Here is a 25,514-nt window from a genome sequence, read left to right on the forward strand (position 1 = left end):
TCTGTAATATGTTGAGCATGCACTGGTGTTTATTTTCAGTATTTACATTGTAAATAACTTATTAAAGAAAAATAACAAGTAGGTAGGAATAAATCAGAAAAAGTGCATGAAGGGTTTCTAAACTAAGTAAACTTAGAAACTTCAACAGTTAGTTAAAGACATGCAGTTCAATCAAACGCAGCTAGTTAAAAATATGGAGCTTAATCAAGAAAAATTCGTAACTGATTACGTCAAGGATATGAGAACTTTATACGCTCAACTGGAAAAACGTGATGAGGAGATGGAAATCATGAAAATTAAACACTCTGATCACGTAACCACCGTAGTAGAAAAGTGTGCTCAGAATATGGAGGATATGAGGACCAACATGCAGAAGGAAATGCAAACCATGAAAGCTAATCATGGCAGAGAAATCAGTTCTATGCAAAGCAAGTTATTAACTACGGATGAAGAAATGACCATCATGAGATTCGATTATAATAATCAGTTAGCTACCATGCAAGCAAATCATAAGAAAGAGATAAACTATATGCAAAGCAAAGAATGAAAAAGTAATAAAAGATGTGGAAGCTAGTCAGATATGTCTTCAGAATAAGTTATTGACCATGGAAGAAAACCATGCCAACGAAGTCAGTGCTATGAAGGTTGAACACTCTAGCCAAATGGATGCCATAACAATACAAGTACAGAAATTTCAGCATCAGTCAAAGGATGAAAGAAACAAGGAAACGTCAACAGATTAGAAGCTTGCTTATCTGCTGCAGCAAGCTCCATCTTATTATGAGGAGGTCATTTGTTCCATTGAAAAGTGGTTAATTGAAGGTGACCCGGATAAAATTGAAATTGATAAGAATCAGGTTGACGCTCACATGGTTAATCCACCAGTCATAGAAGATCAAGTTATAACTCATGACACCTGTGAGACTGATCCATCATTCTTGACAGAGCAGATGCAGAATGAAGAGAGACATGTCACGCATATCTTACATACTTCATCTGAGAATTTTGAAGCAGAATGTTCGACATCATCAGTGATACAACCTGCAATAAAGAAAAAGAGCAAGAGAAAGAGAATGAGAAAGCAATTTGATGCATCAAATGGTCGCGAACAGCTTGATTTCTGGGCAGGAAAAAGTCCTTCCATATGCAGAATTAGACAAGGCACATCCGAGAAAAAGCCGACATATTTGCCTGAAAGCAGGCAAATGCTCAATATGCACTATATTGAACGCATCTGATGCCATGGGGCATCTTTGTATTGTATTTCTAACCTTATGCCCTATTATTTCAGTATTTCATTTTGTAGTTAGATTTGGTTTTTCATGTTGTTAAACTAGTTAATAAATGAAGAGCTTATATCTTTCCTGTGCTTAACGTTATATGATGATTTTTGGATGGATGCTACTTATGTTTTGTTGTGTGTTGCATGGATGCAGATTCTGGATTCTCACATTCCTCCAGTGCAGCAACGTGTCCCCAAGTAGAGCCAGATGTTGACCACTACGTGTCAACAACCCATAGCAGTACACCCATTTTTTTCACAAAAGGGATAGCGCCTGACCGATGTGCTCCTACCATCCAGCTATCATTATCACCCTGAGGATCATGTTATAATGTAAACCCATTCTGCATGTGTATAATGTAAATAATCTCAGCAAATCTGTGTCGTGTATGTAATTACCTAGGTAAACCTACTTTTCTGGTGAAGATTTACATTCCAGGAGTTTTTTTGTCTCACTGATCCATTCTCGAATGGTCGGCAAAGTTTTCCTTCAGCCTTACCCCAAAGCCGGAATGGATTTTGTCACTGGGATCTTAGGGGAGTCCTAGTGTTCTAGATCGAGTCTATGTAAAAGTGAATTGGGAATAATCCTAACTATTTGGTTAGGTTATTTTATTACAAATTGTTTGATCTGCTAGATTATATATGTGTCGCAGAACATGGTAGTTTGTAAGGGTCTTTTGGCAAACGAGTTTTCCCCCTTGAGATGTAAAAAATGTGAAATTATGATGTAAAGTCCCTTGAGGGTTGGAAAAATAATTTATCCCCTCATAGGTTAATTAATTAAATTTTCTGGCCAAAATTATTTAAAATCCTAAACCAGAAATTTAATTAATTCTAGGTCTCAGGTAAATTTAAATTCTCCAAAGGCAAAATTCGTCGGTCCTTAAAAATTAAATTTTAAGAGGTCCAGAGACTAAGGTAAATTAATTATTTTGCTAAATTTTAGGCCTTTGGCCCTGGGGTTAAGTCAATGTCAAAATTTTGGGGAAATTAATTCAAAATTTTAATTTTCTGAATTAATTAAAATGCATTTAATTGAAAAAATCGAATTTCCTGGACATGAAGGACTAGGCGATTTAGGGCTTGAAGACCAAGCTCTGCAACTTGATCTAGGGTTGACGTTAGGGTTGTATCATTGGGTACCATGGCGGGAAGCGCAGGGGGGGTGTCGCTCCCTCCTACAGTCAAATAGTGGCGGACAGAAGCAAGGACACTGGAAAGCATCGTTTTAAGAAACCTATGGAGATGGCAACAGAGGCCATTAACACGGAAAAACTGGGAAAAAACAGACCTAATGAACAAGAAGGGGATCAGCAGGAATCCAGTAGGGAGAAGAAGACAAGGGGCAGCAATCAGAAAACTGCTCCCATGAGCACAACTGGGGTTTGCAAACCCAAGTCGACCATAATTCCTCAGGTCATATTAAGCGACCCAGCGCTACAAGCGCACAGAGATCACATGACGGAATATGCGGTGATATGCAAATTCATGGGGATATGGCCGACGGAGAAGGCGCTGCACGTATGGATAAGGAGCCACTGGAAACCCAAGGGGAGATAAACCTCCACCTCGGATCCAAGGGCTTCTTCACGGTATTTACAAGCCTAGAGGATAAGGACAGAGTGTTCGAGGGAGGACCTTATTTCTACGTTGCCGCAAGCCTCTACATGCGGCCGTGGATGATGAACTTTGTCCCAGAAGAAGAAACATTCACATTGGTACCAGTATGGATTAGACTCTACTCCCTTCCTCTGGATTATTGGTTGTCGGAGTCTCTAAAGATAATAGGCAACAAACTGGGGCATTTTATAAAGATTTCAAATGCGACTCTGAAAGGAAAATATACCTCCTTCACTCGGATATGTGTGGAAATGGACTTATCTGGGGCACTTCCGAACGCGATCATTTTAGAAGTGTATGACGAAGAATGGGTGCAGGCGATGGACTATGAACATGTCCCATTTAGGTGTCGTAAATGCCATGAACATGGGCATCTATACAGAGATTGCCCAACAAACAAAATGGAAAGAAACGTCAAAATCACCACAAATAAAAATCCTGAGGGTTTCACCAAGGTCGGGGGCAAAGGGAAAGGCGGGAAGTGACAGCAAAAGAAGATTGATGAGGACAGACAACTGAGCCAAAATGGTTTCAAGATCCCAGAAGAAGAAGTTGAAAACAAAGGAACAAACCAGGAATCGGAGATCACTCCCACTGAGAAGGAAAGGGATGCAAGCATGGAAGATATGACAGAGAACAGCTAGCAAAAGGAGGATCTGCCAAGCAGTATGGAGATAAGTAGGGACCATGAGATGACCCCAAGTGAGGCTGGAACGGAGGACCATGAACTGCAGGAGATTCTAGAAAGGGAGAATTTAGATCTAGAGAAGTTTCTGGAACAAGGTATCACCAGAGGAGTGGATTCCCTGCCAAAGGAGGATTTTGATAGGGTGCAACAGCTCTTCCTCTGGAGATCACAATCGAAGGGCTCTGGAGTCAAAAGAAATCATGAAAGCCAGGAGCATAAGGGGGTCAAAACGGTGGAGGACTCACAGATACAATCTCCCAAGAACCCGGGTAGGAAGAGAGGAAGAAAAAGACAGAATGAGCTACTGAACGAATGTGGGAAACTCATGATTAACTCAGATAAGATAAGAGATCTCACTAGTTATTCCTTTACAAATCTTTCTTAATGAAGCTTACAACCTAGAATATTAGAGGTTTAAGAAGTAGAAGGAAACAAAGAAATCCGAACAGTAGAATAAAAGAAGAAAAACCAGATATGGTTTTTATTCAGAAAACAAAATGTTCGATGGACAAAATCAGAGAAATACATAACAAATGGTTAATCAAGTACGAGTATCTAGAGGTCAAAGCAAACAACTTGGCGGGGGGGATTCTTACACTCTGGGATCCCCAGAAACTTGGAATCCTGGATGTTGAAGCGTCCAGGAACTATCTTTCATTGGTGTGTCAACCTATAGGGGATCAGGAGAGTTACATGATCACAAACGTCTATGGGCCTCAAAAGCAAGAAGACAAGCTCAAGCTTCTCACCTCCCTTGAGGAGCTAAGAGTGAGACACCTTGATGTGCCCTGGATTATTGCAAGGGATTTCAATATGATCAGATCTCTTACAGAGAAAAAAGGGGGTATCAGACAACTAGGCAGAGACTCCACTGCCTTCCAAAACTTCATAATGAACATGGGGTTAGTGGACATTGAAGCTTCAAATGGCACCTTTACATGGAACAATAAGAGGGGAGGGGCTTCTCAAGTCGCCTCTAAGCTAGATAGATTTCTCATCTCAGAGGACCTCTTTCTGTCAAGCCCTGCCATGTCAGCTTCTATTCTTCCCTTTGGAGGATCGAACCATTGGTCTGTACAGCTTGAAGCCACTTTTATGGGCACACCTAGAAACAGACCTTTCAGGTTTGAAAATGCATGGCTCTCTCACCCTAAATTCACCAACAATATCGACACATGGTGGAGGGAGGATCTGAACATTCAAGGCACTAAAATGTTCTTGCTCCAGCAAAAACTTAAACACATCAAATCCAGGCTTAAAGATTGGAACAAAAAGGAGTTTGGTAATATTTTCAAAGCCAAAAAATAAGTTGAGCAAAAACTCCAGGAGATCAATCAGATTATCATCACAGATGGCTTCACTAAGGAGCGGAAAAATCTAGCTGATTCTCTGTAGAAAGAATGGGAAGATAGATGCATGCAAGAGGAGATTTTCTGGAGACAGAAATCGAGGGTGCAGTGGATTAGAGAGGGAGAAAGAAACACGAAGTTCTTTCATAAATCTACCATAGATCACAGGGCACACAACAGAATCACAAAACTCAAGGATTCTCAAGGGATAGAGCTCGTCTCTCATAAAGAAATGGAATCTGTCCTTGTTCAACACTTCCTCAACATAGCAGAGGAGCCTCTGGTTGATAGATCTAGGTTCATCAGTAATTTCACAAAGTACATCCCTCAGCTGGTTACCAGAGAAGACAACCACAATCTCAACAGGCCAGTGTCGGAAGAGGAGGTCAGTGATGTGATCAATGAAATGCAAAATGGCAAAGCTCCAGGCTCGGATGGGTTCAATGTGGACTTCTTCAAAGCTTGCTGGAGAACAGTCAAGCAGGATATCCTTGAGGTTGTGGAAGACTCAAGAAGATCCAAATCGGTTCTGAAGGCTCTTAATGCCTCCTTCATAGCTTTGATCCCAAAACAGGAAAAAGCCATGACTCTGGATGGTTTCAGACCCATAGCTTTATGTAATGTGGTGTATAAAATTATTTCCAAAGTTATCGCCAACAGACTCAAACCCCTTCTTCTAGCTCTCGTCTCAGAGGAGCAAACAGGCTATGTGGAGGGAAGACAGATTCTCAATAACATCATCTAAGCTCATGAGGTGGTACACTCTCTCAAAAGCAATAAACAAGCTGGTATGATCATTCAGCTGGACCTAGCGAAAGCTTATGATAAGCTAAGTTGGTCTTATATAAGGGCAGTACTAAGAGCTTATGGCTTCGACCACAACTGGATAAGATGGGTTATGGCACTAGTATCCATAGTCAGTTTTTCCATCTTGCTTAATGGCGCTCCTTCAAGAACCTTCATGCCCTCTAGAGGTCTCAAACAAGGGGATCCGCTCTCTCCCTTCCTCTTTGTTCTTATGATGGAAGGGCTAGGCAGAGCGATCAAAACAGCAAATGTTGAAGGAAGAATCCAAGGTCTCAAACTTACCCTGGATGGAGCGGCAAATACTCACCAACAATTTGTGGATGACACGATGCTGCAGGGTATACCCACAGTCAAGGAAGCCAGAGCGATCAAACAAATCCTAAACGACTTTGCAATGGCGGCTGGCACAGAGGTAAGCCTCAACAAATCAAAAGTTTTCTTCTTTAACACTGACATTGCTATTCAGAGGAACATTACCAGAATTCTTGGGTTTCAAAGGGACCAGTTACCTTCCAAGTACCTGGGAATGCCTCTTACAAACAAACCTCTAAGCAAGGGAGTGTGGGAGCCGATAATGAATAAGCTTCAGGACAAGATCAGGAAATGGACATGTAGGGCTTTAAATTTGGCGGGACGCCTTGTGCTCACACAGGCTGTCTTGCAGGCTATTCCCTTTTTCATGTTCTCAACTCTTCCGGCTCCTAAAGGAGTTCTGCAACAGATCAGAAGCATCCAAAGGGATTTTCTATGGGGCAGAGGGGAAGAGAAAAAGAAATGGGCTTTAGTAGCTTGGGACAAGATCTGCAAACCCAAGTCCCATGGTGGTTTGGGGCTTCATGACCCTGAAACCCTCAACAAAGTTTCAGGAGCGAAACTTTGGTGGAGGTGGCTCAAGGAATCGACAACCCCTTGGGCCAAGCTCTGGAAACAAAAATATGCAAAAAATTGGCAGGAGAGGGATCACATCCGAATGTCAGGGTGCATTAAGGGCTCCCACATTTGGAATCTTGCTTGGGAGAATAGAGGTATTGTCCAGCAGCATAGTTTCTGGGAGATCCGAGCTGGGAACCTAGCACGATTTTGGGAGGATAACTGGCAACAGGAACCCAATTTGTTCAAGGACGAATTAGCCGCTCTCAAAAATGATACTGACAACAAAGGTTTACTTATGGTAAGTGACTTCTGGGATCAGGTAGGGAACAATTGTAAATGGAGAATTTGGAAGGATTTAGGTCACAGTGAAGACAGTCCTTTGAAAGCCCAGGCAGATTCTCTTGCTCGGGATTTGGAGCAAAGGAAGATTTTGGTGTCCTCCTTGTCTGACCAACTAAGATGGGGAAGGAACACCGAAGGAAACTTTAACCTCAAAGAAGCTAAAAGAATAGTCACATGGTTTAACGACCAAAACCCTGATCAGGTATGGAAGAACTTTTGGCAGAACCCTCACTGGATGAAAATAAAGTTGTTTGTTTGGCTTGTTCAACAAAAGAAAATACTAACTTGGGAGAATATGCTGAAAAGGGGTTTTGTCGGCCCATCCAAATGCCCTCTATGTGGCTTACAAGAGGAGACGATGAATCACCTACTCAACCTCTGCCCTTTCACCTCCACCGTGTGGGATTGGGTGGCCTCAATCTTCAGGCATACTGATCGGGACAGACTTAGCATCACCAACACTCTGAAGAATTGGAGGAAAAACTTCTCAGGCAATGAAATCGTCAATAAAGCTTGGATTCTGGTTCCAGGCTTTGTCATTTGGGATGTTTGGAAAGAACGCAATGGCAGGATTTTCAAGAGCAAGACAAGCACGCCCCAACACATAATTGCACAAATTCTACGACAGCTCAAAGACACAATCAGAGGTCTGTTGTGGAAACTTCCGGAGAATCCTCCTCTGCCCTAGGAAGCCTGTATACTACTACAGTTGGGTCTCTAGTCAATAGTCCCACAGGGCATAAACAAGGGTGTGAGCCAAACAAATGCAGGTATGGATATTTGGAAGCCCCCTCCACATGGCTTCTTAAAAGTCAATATAGACGGAGCGTCCAAGGGCAACCCAGGGTTAGCTGGTTTTGGGGGTGTTACAAGAGATGAGCAGGGACGCATAAAGGAGATCTTTTATAGTCATTTGGGGAAGGCCACTAATAACATGGTGGAACTCATGGCCTTAGAGCAATGCCTGGAAATCCTGGTGGATTTAAATTCACACAATGTCATCATTGAAGCAGATTCGGAATTGATTATTAAAGCGGCCAAGAAAATGTGCAATGGAACGGCACCGGAAAAAGTGTCGAAACATTGGAGGCTATCGCAGGTCTTTCACCGTATTCACACCCACCTGCAAACCTTAAGAACCGTCAACTTTGTCCATGTGAAAAGAAAAGCAAATATGTTGGCTGATCATCTGGCGAATGAAGGAGTGATTAGTAAGGGAAGTGGTACTCGGCACGTTTGGGAGTGGATACCCCCAGGTAAACTGTGTGATGATTGTCTCTATCAGGCTGCCAAAGATATGGAACACTTCCAGACCTTCAACAGAGAGGAGGAAGACTAGAAAAAGGCGAGAAGAAAGGAGGTCCTTGGGTTGCGGTCTCTCCCAATCATTAAAACTCAAGGAAAAGAAGATCGAAGAAGGGAAGCGGTTATATAGTTCCTGGCTGAACAGAGGTAGTGGGTTGTTCTGGATGAGCTGCTTCAGGAGGGTTTCAAAAATGAATAACGAATTTCAGTCTAAACACGGGTGGATCAGGAACAAAGGTAATGATCTAGAATGATAGATCGACAGGATGGACCGACGGTGCTCAAGAGAAATGCGGGAATAAATCTCTGCTTAACCCGTTCGCCAGTTGAATGGTCGCAGTCCACAGGTTCTTTTGGCCTCAGTCATCCAACAGATTTCGGGCCAAAAAGAGATCGACTATTAACCATTTGGACGGACCCGAAATCCTATATCAGCAGCAGCAAAACCTAGATCAGCAAAGTCAAACTTGGTCAAACTAGTTGAAATTGACCTCTAATATGCTAGGTCAATTTCCAGTCAACTTGCAGCCCTAAACTATGGCACTCAACACCGGTCAAACCAGAAGTCAGATCACCTTAGTTTTCATGCCAAAAATTGCGGCCTGCCTAGGAGAGGCAACCACACCCAATCCGCACTTCTGGATGGTCAACGCTTGGTCAACGTTGGTCAAAGAGATGACCTGCTGCCCTAGCGTCCTTCTTTCTGCGTCTTCCTTGCCCTAGGACGTCTTCCTTTCAACCACACGTGTGAGAGAGAGAGAGGCTCCTTTTATGCGTAGGAGAGAGAGAGAGAAGATGAGTGAATGAATTGTCCAAATGAGGAGGAGGCTCCTTGTATTTATATGCAAACGTTGAGGATGAATAGACGTGACTGTTGGGCTTCTGAGCCTACATAAGTTTGCTGGCTGACCTTGACAATTTGTCCATAATCAAAATAAATTCATATCTCCATAAATACTTATCGGAATCTAATGATCTTTAGATCAATCCTACACCTCTCGATGAGAGGAATCTAGGAAAATATCAGAAGCCATAAATAAGATGATCCACATGGAGTTTGGCCCTAGTTGTCAATTTTAACACTCCCTCTCAACTAGGGAGAACTTCATCTGCAATCCGTCGAACCGTCACTACTATCCATCCATCAAATGCGATGTCCTGTACAGCTTGACCCCACTCTGCTATGCTCTGCTCTGCTCGAACTATGAAGAAGAAGAAATGATCGAGGATGTATCATACCATCCTCCACCGACCCGAAGTCAATCTCAGAGTGTGAAACACTCTTACTGATCCCAAATCAGTATTATTGATCCTAGATCAATGGAGGTCATCCTAGCACAGTGATGCGTCCATAGATAGTACTACTATGGTCCCTATCCTCATTTCCCTGCTCATTGATCAGATGAGAGGTACTTCCCATGAGTCCCAGACTGCATGGGTAGGATGCCTCGACAGGAGAACTAATCATCCTGTCCACAGGAGAACGAATCATCCTATCCAATGGATTCCACAGAGAACTAATCAGCTTGTCCACAGGAGAACTAATCATCCTGGCCTACAGGAGAACTAATCATCCTGCTCCACAATCGTCACGGAGAACGAATCACCCTGGCCCACAGGAAATTAATCATCCTGTTCCACAGTCGCCACAGGGTGTCACAGGGGAAGGTTGAACCTTTACCCTGTACATAGTGCACCACCAGGGGATGGTGAGTCGCCCTGTGGTCACATGTCGCTCCAAGAAGTACCCCGCGCCCCCTGGAGCTCCAAGAGCTCAATACATCATACTCGACCCTCATAAGAAGGTCTCTGAATGACACCAAGTCGTTCTTGGAAAGTCAGGAATTTGACCTTTCCTAGGGGCTTTGTCAAAATGTCGGCGACCTGTTCATCTGTACCGATATGTTGGAGCCTTATTGCTTCTCGCTGCACCGTATCCCAAATATAGTGGTACCTGATATCGATATACTTGGAGCGATCATGAAAGACGGGATTCTCTGATAAACGGATCCCACTCTGGTTGTCACACAGGATCATGGTGGTATCCAATGTAAATCCAAATAGCTCACTGAAGAGCTTTCGCAACCAGACTACCTCACAGGAGGCCATGTTAGCAGCAATGTACTCTGCCTCGGCGGTGCTCAAAGCCACCGACTTTTGCTTCCTGCTCATCCAGGATATCGAGGCAAATCCCAAAGAGAAACAGCACCCGGAAGTGCTCTTTCGGTCCACCACACTATCTTCCCAATCAGCATCAGTATACCCAAGTAGTCTCACATCTCCGGCAGTGTATCTCAACCCATGAGTGATTGTGCGATGAAGATATCTCAACAGATTCTTGGCACCAACCCAATGTGAGTGGTGAGGCTCAACCATATGTTGACTCAATGTGTTGACTGCAAAGCATATATCCGAACGGGAGTTCACCAAGAACATTAGTGCTCTGACGAGTTGACGATAATCGGTAGCATTTCGTAAAACAAGTCCAGCAGCACTACTGCTTAACTTCTTGAAGTCAAGCTCCATCGGGGTAGTTACGGGCTTGCAGTCCACCATGCCGAATCTCTCCAATATCTTCACCACATATTTTCCTTGAGATAGGAAAATCTCCCCTGGTTTTTGCCAAACTTCCAGTCCTGGGAAATAGTGCATAAGTCCTAGGTCTTTCATCCCGAACTCAGAAGCCAGCTCCCTCTTACATTCGTGAATGAGAGGGTCTGCACCTGTTAGAAAGAGGTCGTCAACATATAGCACCAGTATGAGAGGCTTGTCATCTATAACCTTAAAGTAAAGGTTAGGGTTGGCTTCACTCCTAGTGAATCCCAGCTTCATCAAGTAGCTATCGATCCTCTCATACCATGCTCGGGCTGCTTGCGTTAGCCCATAGAGGGCCTTCTTCAACCTACACACATGAGATTCTCGATCATAAATTTCAAATCCTTCGGGTTGCTCCACATAGACCTCCTCTTTGATCGAACCATGTAAGAACGCAGTCTTGACATCCATCTAATGTAGGTTCCATCCTTGCGAAGCAACAAGGGCTATGATCAAGTGGATGGTGGTATATCAGGCAACAGGTGCAAATATCTCGTCATAGTCTATACTTTCCTTCTGGGAGAAGCCACGAGCGACAAAACGAGCCTTATACTTTTTCGCACTTCCATCAACTACATGCTTTATCTTGTAAAGCCATTTTGAAGTGACAACTACTTTGTCCTGGGGTCTGGGGAACACATCCCAAACATCGTTTTTCATAATGGACTCATATTCCTCGGTCATAGCATCCTTCCATACTTGATGCTTGACAGCATCTGTGAATGACGAAAGCTCATTTTGGATGATCGTGCTCATGATGGTCAAGTATCCCTGATACCTGTTCGGCTTCTTACTTTCATGGAAGGTTCCTTTGGGTGCAATGTGTCCTTCAGCATCATCAAGTGTCCCCCTAAGCCATGAAGGCCTCTTCCTAGAAGAGGAAGGCTCTTGCGAAGGAGGATTAATAGGATCCATAGGTTCTTCCACATCGGGCATCGTCTCATCTTCCTTTTCCTTCGGTTCCCCGGTGTCAGCTTCTTTAGATCCCCTTAAAGTAGGAAGATTGTCTATTTTGCTAAGAGCCATATCTTCGTCAAAGGTGACATCATGACTAATCTTGACTTCCCTTTGACCAGCTACATAGATTCTATAGCCCTTAGTATTTTCGCTATAGCCCACGAAGATTCCTTTCTTTCCAGATGCACCCAATTTATTCCTTTTCTCTTTAGGCACTTGAAAATATACAAGGCTTCCAAAAATTCTAAAATGAGATACGCCAAGTTTCTTACCGGTGAACATTTCTTCGAGAGTCTTGGAACCCAATGCTTGATGAGGGCATCAGTTTTGTACATATACAGCGGTATTTGCAGCTTCGGCCCATAGAAACTTCGGAAGTCTTTGATCATGGAGCATAGCACGGACAGCTTCCACAATTGTATGATTCTTCCTTTCCGCCACACTATTTTTCTCAGGAGTATATGCTGTAGTAGTCTTCCTCTTAATGCCAGCCTCTTTGCAAAAGTCATGAAACTCATTGGATTCATATTCAGTCCCATTATCAGTCCTTAAGGTCTTAATCTTCTTTTCGGTTTGATTCTCGATCAAGGCTTTTAAGTGTCGAAACCAGGAGAACACTTCATCCTTCCTTTTCAAGAAGTATATCCAAGTCTTGCGAGAATAATCATCTGTAAAAGTGAGGTAATATAAATATCCTCCCAAGGAGTTCACAGGTATCATACCGGATATGTCTGAGTGAACCAACTGCAATATATCGGAGGTGTTGCTTTGGCTTGAGGGGAATGGTCCCCTTTTGAGCTTTCCTTTGGCACATCCTGGACATACATCTTCTTGCTCTAATCTGAACTCGGGCATCCCGGTCACCATTTTCCTTACATCGGGTAGAGCTTTATAATGAAGGTGAGCAAACCTCCGATGCCATAGTTCGGACTGAAGAGATGTGTCACAAGACATGACACCCAGTAGACTTCCTCCGACCTAATATAATGAATCAACTCGAAACCCAAGAGTAAAAGCATCTTTAAATTTCTTTTTCCATACACGTACCTTGCCATCGTTGAAAGCCACCTTGTAGCCTTTGTCTTCCATTGCCAAAATGGACACCAGGTTCTTTTTTAGATTAGGTACATATAATACATCTTGTAAGTGGATGGTATTACCCTGATTCAATTGAAGAGTGACATTTCCTACGCCTTTCACGAGATATTTTGAATTATCTCCAAGAACAATTTCCAGGTTTGTTTCCTTCTCTATCAGATTATAGAGAGCTTCTTTGTAACCAGTGAAGTGCCTTGAGGCACCACTATCAATAAGCCAATTTCCCAGCGAGTCCGGGGGAGCAGTGGTAGATAGAGTTGCTGGTAGATAATATTCATCTTGCTTATTGTTAACAATGTTAGATTCATACCTAGAATTTCTTGCCTTCTTGAATGGTTGTCCTCTTCCTTGATTTCCGGCACTTCTTTTACCTCTGCCATTTGACCTGCCATTCCTTTGATTGCCTTGAGAGGGATTTTGATCATCGTCCCGGTGTGAGTCCTTTTTATCAGGGCACTCCCTTGCATAGTGACCCGTTTTATTGCAATTGTAACATCGTCCTTTTCTTCCACCCTTTGGTCCAGCCTTTCCTTTGAATTTAGCCCCGGAATTGTTTCTTCTTTTAGCATGAGAAGAAAAGGCATAGGGATGACCTTTAAGTATGGGCATTTCTTGCTCTTCCATCCTTGTTTCTTCTTGAATGCATCTGGCCATCAATTCCTCAAATCCAGGAATTACGTTATTGTTGAGAAGAGTAGTCCTAAATATATACCATTCAGATTGCAGTCCTCTAAGAGTTGTGAGTGTCATTTCCCTGTCAAGAATTACTTCCCCAATAGATAGGAGATCGTTCTTGATCTCGGTGATCCTTAAGAAATATGCTTGCATGCTCTCATCTTTGCCCTTCTTAACTTCCTTCAGCTTATTTCTAAGAAACAAGACTTGATTTGCATCATTAACTTTAAATAAACTCACCAGTTTATCGTAGATTTCCTTGGAGGTCATCAACTCGGAAACATAGGCCACCAAGAGTCCCAGATGATCTTCCTTGCTTTGACTTCTCCCTTGGTCCATTTGTTCCTAGCAGCAGCGGATGCATTTGATGGAGGCTCAACAATTCTGCCTCTCACATGGTCCAACACTTCCTGCTCTTCTAATGTTAGATCGAGAGACATCTTCCATCCGTGATAGTCAGACTTCTCACGGAGTTTGTCTTCAGCAGGGAAGTGTGTTGAGGACCCCATGATTTTAAGATTGCCTGCCAATCCTTCTCTTCGGTGATTGCTCTTGCTCTTGCTCTTGCTTGGGCTTTGTCTTCACCTCAGCTCCGATACCATGTTAAATTATGGTATGTTCTATGCTTAGAGCAGTTTACTTATTTTTCTTCTTATTAGTCACAGATTAGCAATCACATATACATTAAGTAAAGTGCAGATAGAACATTAAATGATCAACAGAAAACAAACCAAAACAAGAGACACAAGATGTGGCGGCTAGCCAGGGACAAACCCCAATGTGGGGAAACCCTTTGATCAAATCTTCTTTTATCTTCAATAGTTCAACAGAGAGAAATAGTACAAAATCTGAATTTTGTAATTTTATATCAGCAGCAAACCCTAGATCAACAAAGTCAAACTTGGTCAAACTAGTTGAAATTGACCTCTAATATGCTAGGTCAATTTCCAGTCAACTTGCCCTTGAACAGCCTGAAGAAACAACCCCAAAAGTACAGTCAATTTGCATATTTCTGAAGTCAACTTGCAGCCCTAAACTAGGCCAGTGAACACTGGTGAAACCAGAGGTCAGATCACCTCGGTTTTCGTGCCAAAAATTGCGGCCTGCCAAGGAGAGGCAACCACACCCAATCCACACTTCTGGATGGTCAACAACTAGTCAACGCTGGTCAAAGAGATTACCTGTTGCCCTAGCGTCCTTCTTTCTGCGTCTTCCTTGCCCTAGGACGTCTTCCTTTCAGCCACACGTGTGAGAGAGAGAGAGGCTCCTTTTATGCGTAGGAGAGAGAGAGAGAGAAGATGAGTGAATGAATTGTCCAAATGAGGAGAAGGCTCCTTGTATTTATATGCAAACGTTGAATAGACGTGACTGTTGGGCTTCTGAGCCTACATAAGTTTGATGGCTGACCTTGACAATTTGTCCATAATCAAAATAAATTCATATCTCCATAAATACTTATCGGAATCGGATGATCGTTAGATCAATCCTGCACCTCTCGATGAGAGGAATCTAGGAAAAATATCAGAAGCCATAAATAAGGTGATCCACATGGACTTTGGCCCTAGTTGTCAATTTTAACGTGTGGTCGTGTCTTGGTTACATTAGCGTTTAATTTATTCATCTGAGTTAATCAAGATTCATTTACATTCGTCATGTTTTCCATCTTTAAGTCTCCTAGAACCTGTGTTCCATAGGCTTTCTCGTCCATTTACCTTAGGGACTAACCCCCTTGACTTGCCTAGGAGAGAGTTTAAACGGAGTGAGTAAGGATCGAGAGTGACAGCCCTTACTTTGAGCGTTGTCACGGTGCCTAGACACTTTGTGCGACAACAGGCTCTAAAAAATATACATGGCCAAAAGCTAAAATCAAAGAGGCTTTGATACCAATGTAATGGACCAAACTAGTTCATCAACTAAATATCCAAAATAACTAGGATGATGTAAAGATATCCATATTGGACATAAAGTATTAATAATGAATGTGATGTTCTACAAGACCTCTCATGATTGTATAAATACTACTGACTAATCACAAGGTTGAAGGGTTGTGTCTCTTGGGTTATTTAATTATAATTATTATTATTATTCAATGTTAGTTATATATTTTATTTGTGTCACGGCTAATAAAAAAAATATACAAGTATGTCCACTACACACACCACCTAAACTTGTATTGTGCCATGCATGTAATTCATCTAAATTCATGAATCATTGAATTATGTAAGGGTTTGCATCTTCTTGAATTTTATTCAAACTGTTTTGAGAAAAAATTGTATGCATTACTTTAATAGTTATGTCATTTTGAATGGCACACATTCACCCATCTAAATTAGTGAAACTAAAGGACAGGATAAAGTTAGCTATTGGAAGAGAAGCAATCTCTCAAAAGATATGTCAAGAACAAACATATTGAAAAATAGTAAATACAAGGTTGAAAATCTACCTTCCAACTTGATTTTGATTCATTTGACTTGGTTGATCGAAGCATTTCATGTAATAATCCTGCACTCTCCCAAACAATCGAATCACAAATGAATCACCCAAGTCAGCCAACCACTAACAATTTGAATAAACACAATGTATCAACCAAACATGTAGACATGAAAATATTTACCCAATGACCATTCGGAAAATAACACAGCGAAAAATCATTTCCCACTAAATTTTGCACAGATTTTCCCTTTAAACTGTAAAATATTTTTGAACCTAAACAAGATACTCACAAGAAGAACAAACAAGCATTGGTTAAATCTAGTTTTCTCTTGACTACTACTAACACATTCTTCAGTATCCCACTTCTTATCTATTCATTCTAATGTCAAAATATAACCAATATTGTATCTAGGAAAACATGTACAATTTAAGACAAAAACAGAAACCTAATTGACTTCAACAAGCTGGTAACTCCAATAATGTTTACATTATAGTTCTAGAAGCTCGTAAGAATTATTGGCTTGTTTCCACTATAAATTCCAAGATCTAGCCCTATATGGTGGTCTTTAGCCAGTAATATACAACTCTCCTCACATTGCTCTAGCTCTACCAGATTCCAATCATGCTAGATGATAGTTCCTCCCTTTCCCTAGGAAACATTGCGCTCTCCTCTTCTCTTTGTCTCCATTCATAAAGATTGACTTTCAAGTCTACCTGGATAATAAGATAGATAATTTTATGAATGTCCAACAAACGACCACAAAAGTAGGTCAGCGGGACTGAATCAGAGTACAATCAGTATGAATACATTGTGAGAGTGCAACACCTAGAAAATGCTGAAAATAACATAAAGAAAGAAAGAAACAAGCAGTAGTTTTGTTGTCACACAGATATAAAAGACTTTAGCGCGAAACAAGATAATCACTAGCCTGCCAAAAAAAGAGTGAGTGAGATAGGAAGATCTAGCAATAGAGCTGAAGATGTCAGGGGCTCCTGAGTCTAATGACCAATGGCCAGGGAGGTGAACTGGGCACTGGCTCACTGTCATTCAAGGTCGAAAGAAATAAACTTTGGATAGATATATGGCCACCTAGAAAATCTCATAGATATCTTCCAATAGTAGATCTTTCAACTTTCGCATGTTCTACCCAATCAACAGAACTTCATATTTCACAAAGAGGTCAATCTATTTATCAAACCAATCTTGCAGGTTTGTGTAAGTCAGTCTCTCCTCTAGAGTGTGAAACATAAACCAAGCATGGTTGCGTATTGGAAACAAAACCAAATGTTGGCTTGAAATGTAGAACAAAGGTTGACTAAGGTGTCCAACATAGGCATTGTAGTGTAGTGACAACATATAAATCCCTAGTTTATCAAGAAGATCTCACCCAAGGCACATTGTAGGGACCTTAATAAAATGCAAGAATATTGAACATGATAGAGGATGCGACGTAAGCTATTCGAACGTCCATCCCATCACTAGCATAGCTTCTTAACGTGTATTCTATTATCATTGTCATCTACTATATTGTGTGTAAATGCAATAGTTCAAACTGTTGGAAAAAATTGTCATTTATGTCAAACAGTGAATGGGCCAGCATTTGTTTTGATGATTTGAGTGCACAAATCAAGTGAATTTGGGTACAAAGACCTTCTACATTGGTAGCCCTTGTCACGCCATTTCGTTTGATAGGTGGCGCGCTTTGTGAGTCCTTGTGGTTGGAGAGATATTATTTTTTGAAGATTGATGCCCCAAATGTGTTGAAATAAATAATTGTTATTGATGTTAAAGGGTGATGGGTGTTGGAAATGTAACTAGGTTTGGTCTTCAGAATTATCATTGTACTTGTATCAAAAGAAGAAAAAAAATTATTATATGATTGTTTTCACTTTTAGTCAAGGCATGTTCTTCATGCTTGTAGGGTCATTTGAGTAAAAGAAAATTTATTATGACTCAAAAAAACATAATTGAGTCAAAGTCCCATTTGGACTTCTTGGAAGAAAAAAGAACAAGAATGTTGTATTAAGTCAAAAAGTCAATTTTGTCATCCACAAGTCAAGTCGGCTTAGATGTAGGAATTTACAGGGTAAGTTCCTAAAATAGAACACCAAAGGACACCGCTCACAAACAGATCACAGATCAATACACCAGTATTGTTGACGTGGTTCAAATCCTCAAAGAGGGAAACAGTCCACGGCTTGAGCCAATACCTCCACTTCAGGCAATTTATTAATATAAAAGAAAGAAAATTTACATAAGCTTCTCTCATGAATGGTCACCTAACAAATGATCCTCCATGCTCTTTAAACAAAGATCATGGACTAATCGGGTGTTAAGCCACGAATCAAGTGTGGATAATACTGAGGAAAGAATGAGCCGTCGGATCAGACTGCAGAGAAGGGGTTTCTCGTTGGGTATAGCAAAACCTCAAAGGCATACAAGATCTATATTCCTAGCAATAGGAAGATTGTGGTGTGACGAGACATGAAGTTCATGGAGGACTGAGCTTTCAAGATATCTCGTGAGATGCCTGCAGGTGATCAAAATCAGTCAATAGAAGCTCCCATGGTCCAACAGCAAGGGCAGGTGCAAGGGTAGCCAGTGGGACCAGTGGAGGACAATCACAGGGATCGAGTACAATGACTAGTACCAGTATTTCCTCAGGTGCAGGAGATGTGGGGAGTTCTCAACAAACGGAGCAGTAGAGGAAGGATGAGGAGGAGCTAGTTGAACCTCCCACCACTAGTGGTCGAGCCAGCAGAGAAGTTCGTCACACATTGAGAGATGCAGAGGACTTTATTGGAACCCCTAGGACGAACTATTAAGTTTAGGTAACAATGGTATGTTCTATGCTTAAGAGCAATTTTACTTCAATTTCTTTATTAGCCCAATATCAATATCTAGTTTAGCAATCACATCAACATGATAGTAAAATGCAGATAGAACATAAACATAAATAGTAGAAGACAAGCCAAGACAAAGAGGACACAAGATGTGGCACCAGCCAGGGACAAACCCCAATGTGGGGAAACCCTTGATCAATTCTTCTATACTCTTCAATAGTTTAGAAAAGAGAGAGATAGTACAATTTACAAATCTGATAAGTTATGACAGCAGCAAAAATCCCTAACCAGAAAAGTCAATGCTGGTCAAACGAGGCAAAATTCTTCCTCTAATCAGCTCGGTCAAACCCAGTCAACTTCAGCCTCCAACAACAAGCCCAATTAGCACAAAACAATCCAAAAAAGTCCAGTCAAAAATTGGTCAACATAAGTCAAACTACGACCAACCCTAGGGCAGTCAACGTTGGTCAAATGAGAGGTCAGATTGCCTCGATTTCAGTGACCAGATCTGCGACCTGCTAGGACAGAGATACCTCACCCAAACCGCAATCAAAACAAGTCAATGCAGTCAAACAGCAATCCTACAGCTCGATCAACGTTGGTCAACGCAGTCAACAGAATTCATCCTTCTTCCTTCGCACGTGTGAGAGACAGCTGCCCAGATATGCGCACCCAATCAAATGAAGAGAGAGAGGTGAGTGAAGATGAGATGATGATAAAATGACTTGAGGTCTCCTCCTTTTATATGCAACGTTGAGGATGAGTTGGGGGTTTGAATCCCTGTTTTGCTTGTTGGTCGACCTTGACAATTTACAAATCTCATAATTTATGACAGCAGCAAAAAAGCCCTAACCAGAAAGGTCAACGTTGGTCAAACGGGGCAAAATTCTTCCTCTAATCAGCTCGGTCAAACCCAATCAGCTTCAACCTCCAACAACAAGCCCAATCAACCCAAAACAGTCCAAAAAAGTCCAGTCAAAAACTGGTCAACAAAAGTCAAACTGCAGCCAGCCCTAACGCAGTCAACGTTGGTCAAATGAGAGGTCAGATTGCCTCGATTTCAGTGCCCAAATCTGCGACCTACTAGGACAGAGATACCTCACCCAAACAACAGTCAAAACAGGTCAACGCAATCAAACAACAATCCTACAACTCGGTCAACGCTAATCAACGCAATCAACAAAATTCGTCCTTCTTCCTTCGCACGTGTGAGAGACAGCTGCCCAGATATGCGTACCCAATTAGATGAGGAGAGAGAGATGAGTGAAGATGAGAAGATGATAAAATGACTTGAGGTCTCCTTTTATATGCAACGTTGAGGATGAGTTGGGGGTTTGAATGCTTGTTTTGCTTGTTGGCCGACCTTGACAATTTGACCATAATATAAATAAATTCATATCTTTATTTGTACATGTTGGAATCAGATGATCTTTAGATCAATCCTACACCTCTCAAAGAGAAGAATCCAAGAAAAATATCAACTGCCATAAATAAGATGATCCATGTGGAGTTTGGTTCTAGTTTCCAATTTTAACAACAAAAGAGAATGCAAAGTTTGTTTTAAAAAACGGTCGAGTCGACTCCGACTCGGCCGAGTCAAACCAAGCCAATGCCTGGTCGGGTCAGCTCAGTGGCCGAAACGGAACGGCTAGCCGGGTTGTTACCGAGCCAATCATTGACTCGGTCGACTCGGTAACAACTTAGCCAACTCGGTAGTGACTCGGCCGACTCGGTAACAACTCGGCCGACTTGGCTTTTTGACAAAAAACCTAAAGCACATTTGTCAAAAGTTGTTCTGCCTCCTACATATCAATGGTTGGGTTATTGTTTATTGCATATTTATAGCCCTAAAGTAATCTAACACTATGAGAAAGTTTTGAAAATTACAAGGCCGAAGTATGGTTATCCTAGTGGCATGAATTAGAAAACCGAAACAATGCATTGAGCCATACAATGTTTTTAAAAAGGCAAACATTCTAGCAATGGACTAATAAATACATATTTACCTCTGATTGTTCTGGAGCTTGACTAGAATTAAATCAAGGGTTTTGAGACTTCATTAGGAGCAGAGAATTGGTATTATTCTTGTTGTAGTCTAGTGATTGTCCTTAGGCTGAGGCAGAAACGAATCCCAGCATTGGTGGCTAAGTATGAACTTTGTATTGGACAATGCACTAGGTGCCATTTTGATATAATGGATATATTCATGAGCCTACTTTGATCATATGTTGTCTTCTCTCTATATTCTAAAGCTTTGAGTTTGGAAACATGAATGAAAATCTTCAAAATTATGTTTTTTATAAAAAATAAATATTTAATGTATTTTTACAACAACCGAGTCATTGAAATCAAACCAACCGAGTCGATACCGAGTTGGAGTTGGAGTCGGAGCCGACCCTCGACCATTTCCGAACCGGAGTCAAAGTTTTAAGACATTAGCGCAAACAGCCTGACATGTACCCAGCATTGGTGGCTCTGGTTGTAGAACCTTCCAGCTTTCAGGAGGCTGCACAGAATCAGGTGTGGGTAGACGCCATGGTAGAAGAGTATAGCTCTATCATGACGAATAATGTTTGGGAGGTGGTGTCAAGGCCTGAAGACAGGTCAATTGTAGGTTCTAGATGGATCTACAAGATCAAGTATGTTGCAAACGGCAGTGTGGAAAATTACAAGGTTAGGTTCGTGGAAAAGGGGTATGCACAAAAGGAAGGGATATATTATGAAGAGACCTTCACCCCAGTTTCCAAATACACCTATATCTGGTCAGTTATATCCTTAGCAGCTCAGATGGGATGGTCAACTCACCAGATGGACCTCAAGATAACTTTCTTGAACGGGGTGATAGAGGAAGAGGTCTACATAGAACGGCCAAAGGGTTTCAAGGCTCATGAGAAGTGCACTCATGTGTGCAGACTAAAGAAATCTCTATACGGACTCAGGCAAGCTCCCAGGGCATGGTATGGTCAGATTGGCAACTACTTGCAGCAAATGGGATTTGTCAAGAGTGACACAGATCCCAAACTTTATTATTTAATGGTAGAGGGTGAGCCACTCATCCAAGTTTTGTATGTGGGTGATCTTTTTCTGATAGGATCATCAGGGCCCATAGAGGATTGCAAGAGGAACCTGGCAGCAAAGTTTGATATAAAGGACTTGGGGTGGATGCACTATTTTCTAGAATTGGAAGTGTGGCAGAAGGATGGGAAGATCTTCCTTGGGCGAGGAAGATACGCTACAGATATTCTGAAGAGGTTCAGAATGCAAGATTGTAGATCCATGTCTATGCCCATGATCACCAACTGGAAGAAGATAGATGCATCAGATGACAAGGATGTCGACCCCACCTTGTATAGACAACTTATTGGGTCTCTCATGTATCTAGTCAACAATAGGCCAGATATTTGCTTCGCTATTAATACTCTCAGTCAGTTCATGGTAGAGTCGAAGAGCGTACATTGGGCAGCAGTGAGGCATATTCTGAAGTATTTGTGTAGCACAGTCAAGAGTGGGTTCACAAATGCAGATTGGGCAAGCAATTCAATAAACAAGAAAAGTACCTCCCAGTACTGCTTCAGCATTGGATCAGGGATGGTTTCGTGTTGCAGCAGAAAGCAGAAGTCAGTAGCACTGAGCTCTGCAGAAGCAGAGTGCATGGCAACAAGCACAGCTATGTGCAAATCTATATGGCTTCGAAAGCTGCTTGTAAGCTTGTTCAGGCAAAGCATGGAGGGGACTAAGTCTATTATGATAATCAGAGTTGCATCAAGCTTTCTAAGAATCCAGTGTTTCATGACAGGTCGAAACACATAGATATTGTTGAAGATTCTAAGTTTACTTAGTTAGAAACCCTTCATGCACTTTTTTTTATTTATTCCTACCTACTTGTTATTTTTTCTTTAACAAGTTATTTACAAAGTAAATAATGAAAAAAAACTCCAGTGCATGACAAAACACACAAACAAGAACAAACACACCACATGACACCATTATTTTTGGACCAATGTCCCCGGAAAAACCCAATGCGGGAAAACTGGTGCAGCTATCTGAGGGTTTTCTTATTAAGCAATATCAGAGTACAATCTGGGTGCCAAAACTGGCCTACCCAACAGAGAATTTCCTTAGCAGCTATACCTCACAATTTGAGAGAAATCTCCTGGCTGAAACCCCGGAAAATCCTTCCGACAGTTCCTCAGCACAAAACTGCTCTGCAACCCCAGCGTCTGCCCAATCTAGACTACGTCAGCCTCTCTTAGCCCAGCGCTAGCCCTGTGTCAGCCTTCCTTGGCCTGCGTCAGCCCCAGGAGGCCCTGCGTCCACTACGTTGGCCCCTCTGGTGCTCTGCGCAACACTTGGCTGCCTTTGCGTGGCCCTGCGTGAGAACTTGCTGGCTCTGCATCACCCTCCTTGGCTGTTGCGCTGCTCTCTCAGCACAATCTTTGCCTTCTCTGTTTCTTTGTACTCAATGCCCCTCAGTTGCTCTCCCGATCACTGATTCTATCTCTCTTAGCAAACCCCGCTCTAGAGAATAAAATGACGGATCACTATGGTGTATTCTCCAAATGACCCTCAAGCCTCCTCTTATACTTTTCCTGTTGACATCTCAACGGTCGAGATTAAGTCCCTAATCAACGGCTAAGATTAGATCTAACTTGATCCATGTCTTTTGGACCACTCTAACACAGATTCATATTAATACACATGAATATTTTATTTTCCCCAAGTTTAAACTTATGGACTCCATTAAAAATATTAATTATTTTAATATCTCCTGATCTGTTTAGAATCTGCCCAAACCCTTTCTGGATATTGGAGATCTCATGTGCCCCAACCTCTCCACCAAATTTCGTGGCTAGAGCACATTCGATGCTACCCCAAATCAACACTCCCTCTTAGCGAGCATTGTGCTCTAGTAATACTCCTCACTGAGTATCACCCCCATCATCCGGCATTGGTCCTTGTGCTAATGCTAAGCCTCCCTGCCCAACATCCTCTGCACTGCTGCATCCTATATTGTTGCTCATGGTTCTGCGACTGCCACTGCTGCATCTGTACTACAGCTCCCTCTGCATCCGTGTTGTTGCTGGTCCTTTCTCCCAGCATTGCATCCGCACTGCACCTCCTCTCATCATGTTGCATCGTGTTGCCCACTGCTGCACTACAACTCAGTTACTCAGAAGTAAGTAACTGACCTCCCTATTGGGCTAGAAACACCCACTGATGCTAAAGCTCCCTTTGCCGCTGACAAGTGCTCCCTCTCTGACCTCTGCGTTGCTGCAACAACTCCTTGCATCTCGCATCGTTGCACACCTCTCTGTGCCTTCCTGCACTGGTGCAACACTCCTGTGCCTCTCGCACTGCTGCAGCCTGCTAGCTCTGTGCTGTCTTGGGACTCCTGCACTGTAGCTCTATCTACCGCTCCATCCACATCCGTCTCTACCCACTCAACCAGTCCTGCTACTCCTCATCGAGGCTCCCGTAGCAAGGTCTAATCCAAGAGGCTGGGTATCTTGAGGAAGTTCTAACAGACGATGATTGTGCCATGAATGCACACACGCCACTTGAACGGAAGTGGGGAGACATCGCCTATAGTCTGCCTGACTACAGCTTGATGTCTCCCCACTTCCACTCAAGTGGCGTGTGTGCACTCATGGCACAATCATCGTCTGTCAAAACTTCCTTCTCTGCCCGTGCTGGCGCTGCCTTAGTCTCGAAAGACTCTCCCTTACTCTTCTTCTTGGGCACTGAGTCGCATAATGACCCATCTCCCCACAGTGGGAGCACTTGATCTTGCAGAGATCTTTCTTCTTCCGCTTCTCCTGCTTTCCCTCAGATGCTAGGGCCACATCCTCCTCCTCCTCCTACTTGACCTTGATCCCTTTGCTGCTGCTACCTGTCTTCAACTGCCGTCTGATCTCTTCCTAACAAAGAGCCGCCCACATCTCGTCACAAGGTGGGAGAGTCCCTTTGCCCAGGATACTCTGGACAAACACTTCCTAATCTTCTGAGATAGCATTCAGGGTTGTCCTCACCAGAAGCTCCTGATCCGATGTCGCTTCTACAGCAGTCAACTGGTCGCGGATCTCATTCAGTCCTCCGAGGAAGGTGTCAATCGATTGACCCTTCTTCATCTAATACGACCTCATCTGGTTCTTGAGCAACGTTCTTCTCTGCATAGAAGTATGCTGGTACAGGTTCTTGAGAGCCTCCCACATCTCAACTGTCGTTTCCTTCTCGGTTATATGTGGTACCACATGATCCTTGACATCGTCAAGGATAATGCACTTGACCCTCGCCATTGCCTCCTCGTACTTGTCATTATCATTGAAGTCGACTGGGATAGCTATAACCTTCAAGGCAAAGTTCTTGACACGATTCCTGTCAAGCACTGATAAGATTCTGGCCTTCCAGACTGCAAAGTTCGATGCTCCGTCCAGTCTATCCTGGTCTCTTACCCCGTGTAGTGCCATGACGCTCCTCTACTTCCTTCCAAGAAGTTCTCTGTTCGACTCCTCTAAGTATCTACTTCCCGTCTGGAAGTTCTCTTCTGAACTCCCTCTGAGTCCTGATTTCCCTCCTGGAAATCCTTCTGACACTTGTCGAGATGCCCCCTACTTTGATCGTCTTGTGCAACTGCACTGCTGAT

General features: G+C 42.5%; 1 protein-coding gene across 3 annotated transcripts in view; it reads right to left on the bottom strand.

Annotated features, from left to right (window-relative positions):
• LOC149198913 (SNARE-interacting protein KEULE-like) overlaps positions 1 to 25,514 on the bottom strand; it is a 377,844-nt gene that overhangs the window by 320,519 nt on the left and 31,811 nt on the right. For all 3 annotated transcript variants that reach the window (XM_089402211.1, XM_089402212.1, XM_089402213.1), the window contains exon 2: positions 16,038 to 16,096. In XM_089402211.1, coding sequence (XP_089258337.1) covers positions 16,038 to 16,096 — 59 coding nt within the window. The remainder of the gene's footprint in view (positions 1 to 16,037; positions 16,097 to 25,514) is intronic.

The sequence above is a fragment of the Pinus tabuliformis genome, chromosome 2_1 (assembly GCF_031772625.1).
Source record: "Pinus tabuliformis cultivar Carrire ecotype Pingquan chromosome 2_1, CPIR1, whole genome shotgun sequence".
NCBI lineage: Eukaryota > Viridiplantae > Streptophyta > Pinopsida > Pinales > Pinaceae > Pinus > Pinus tabuliformis.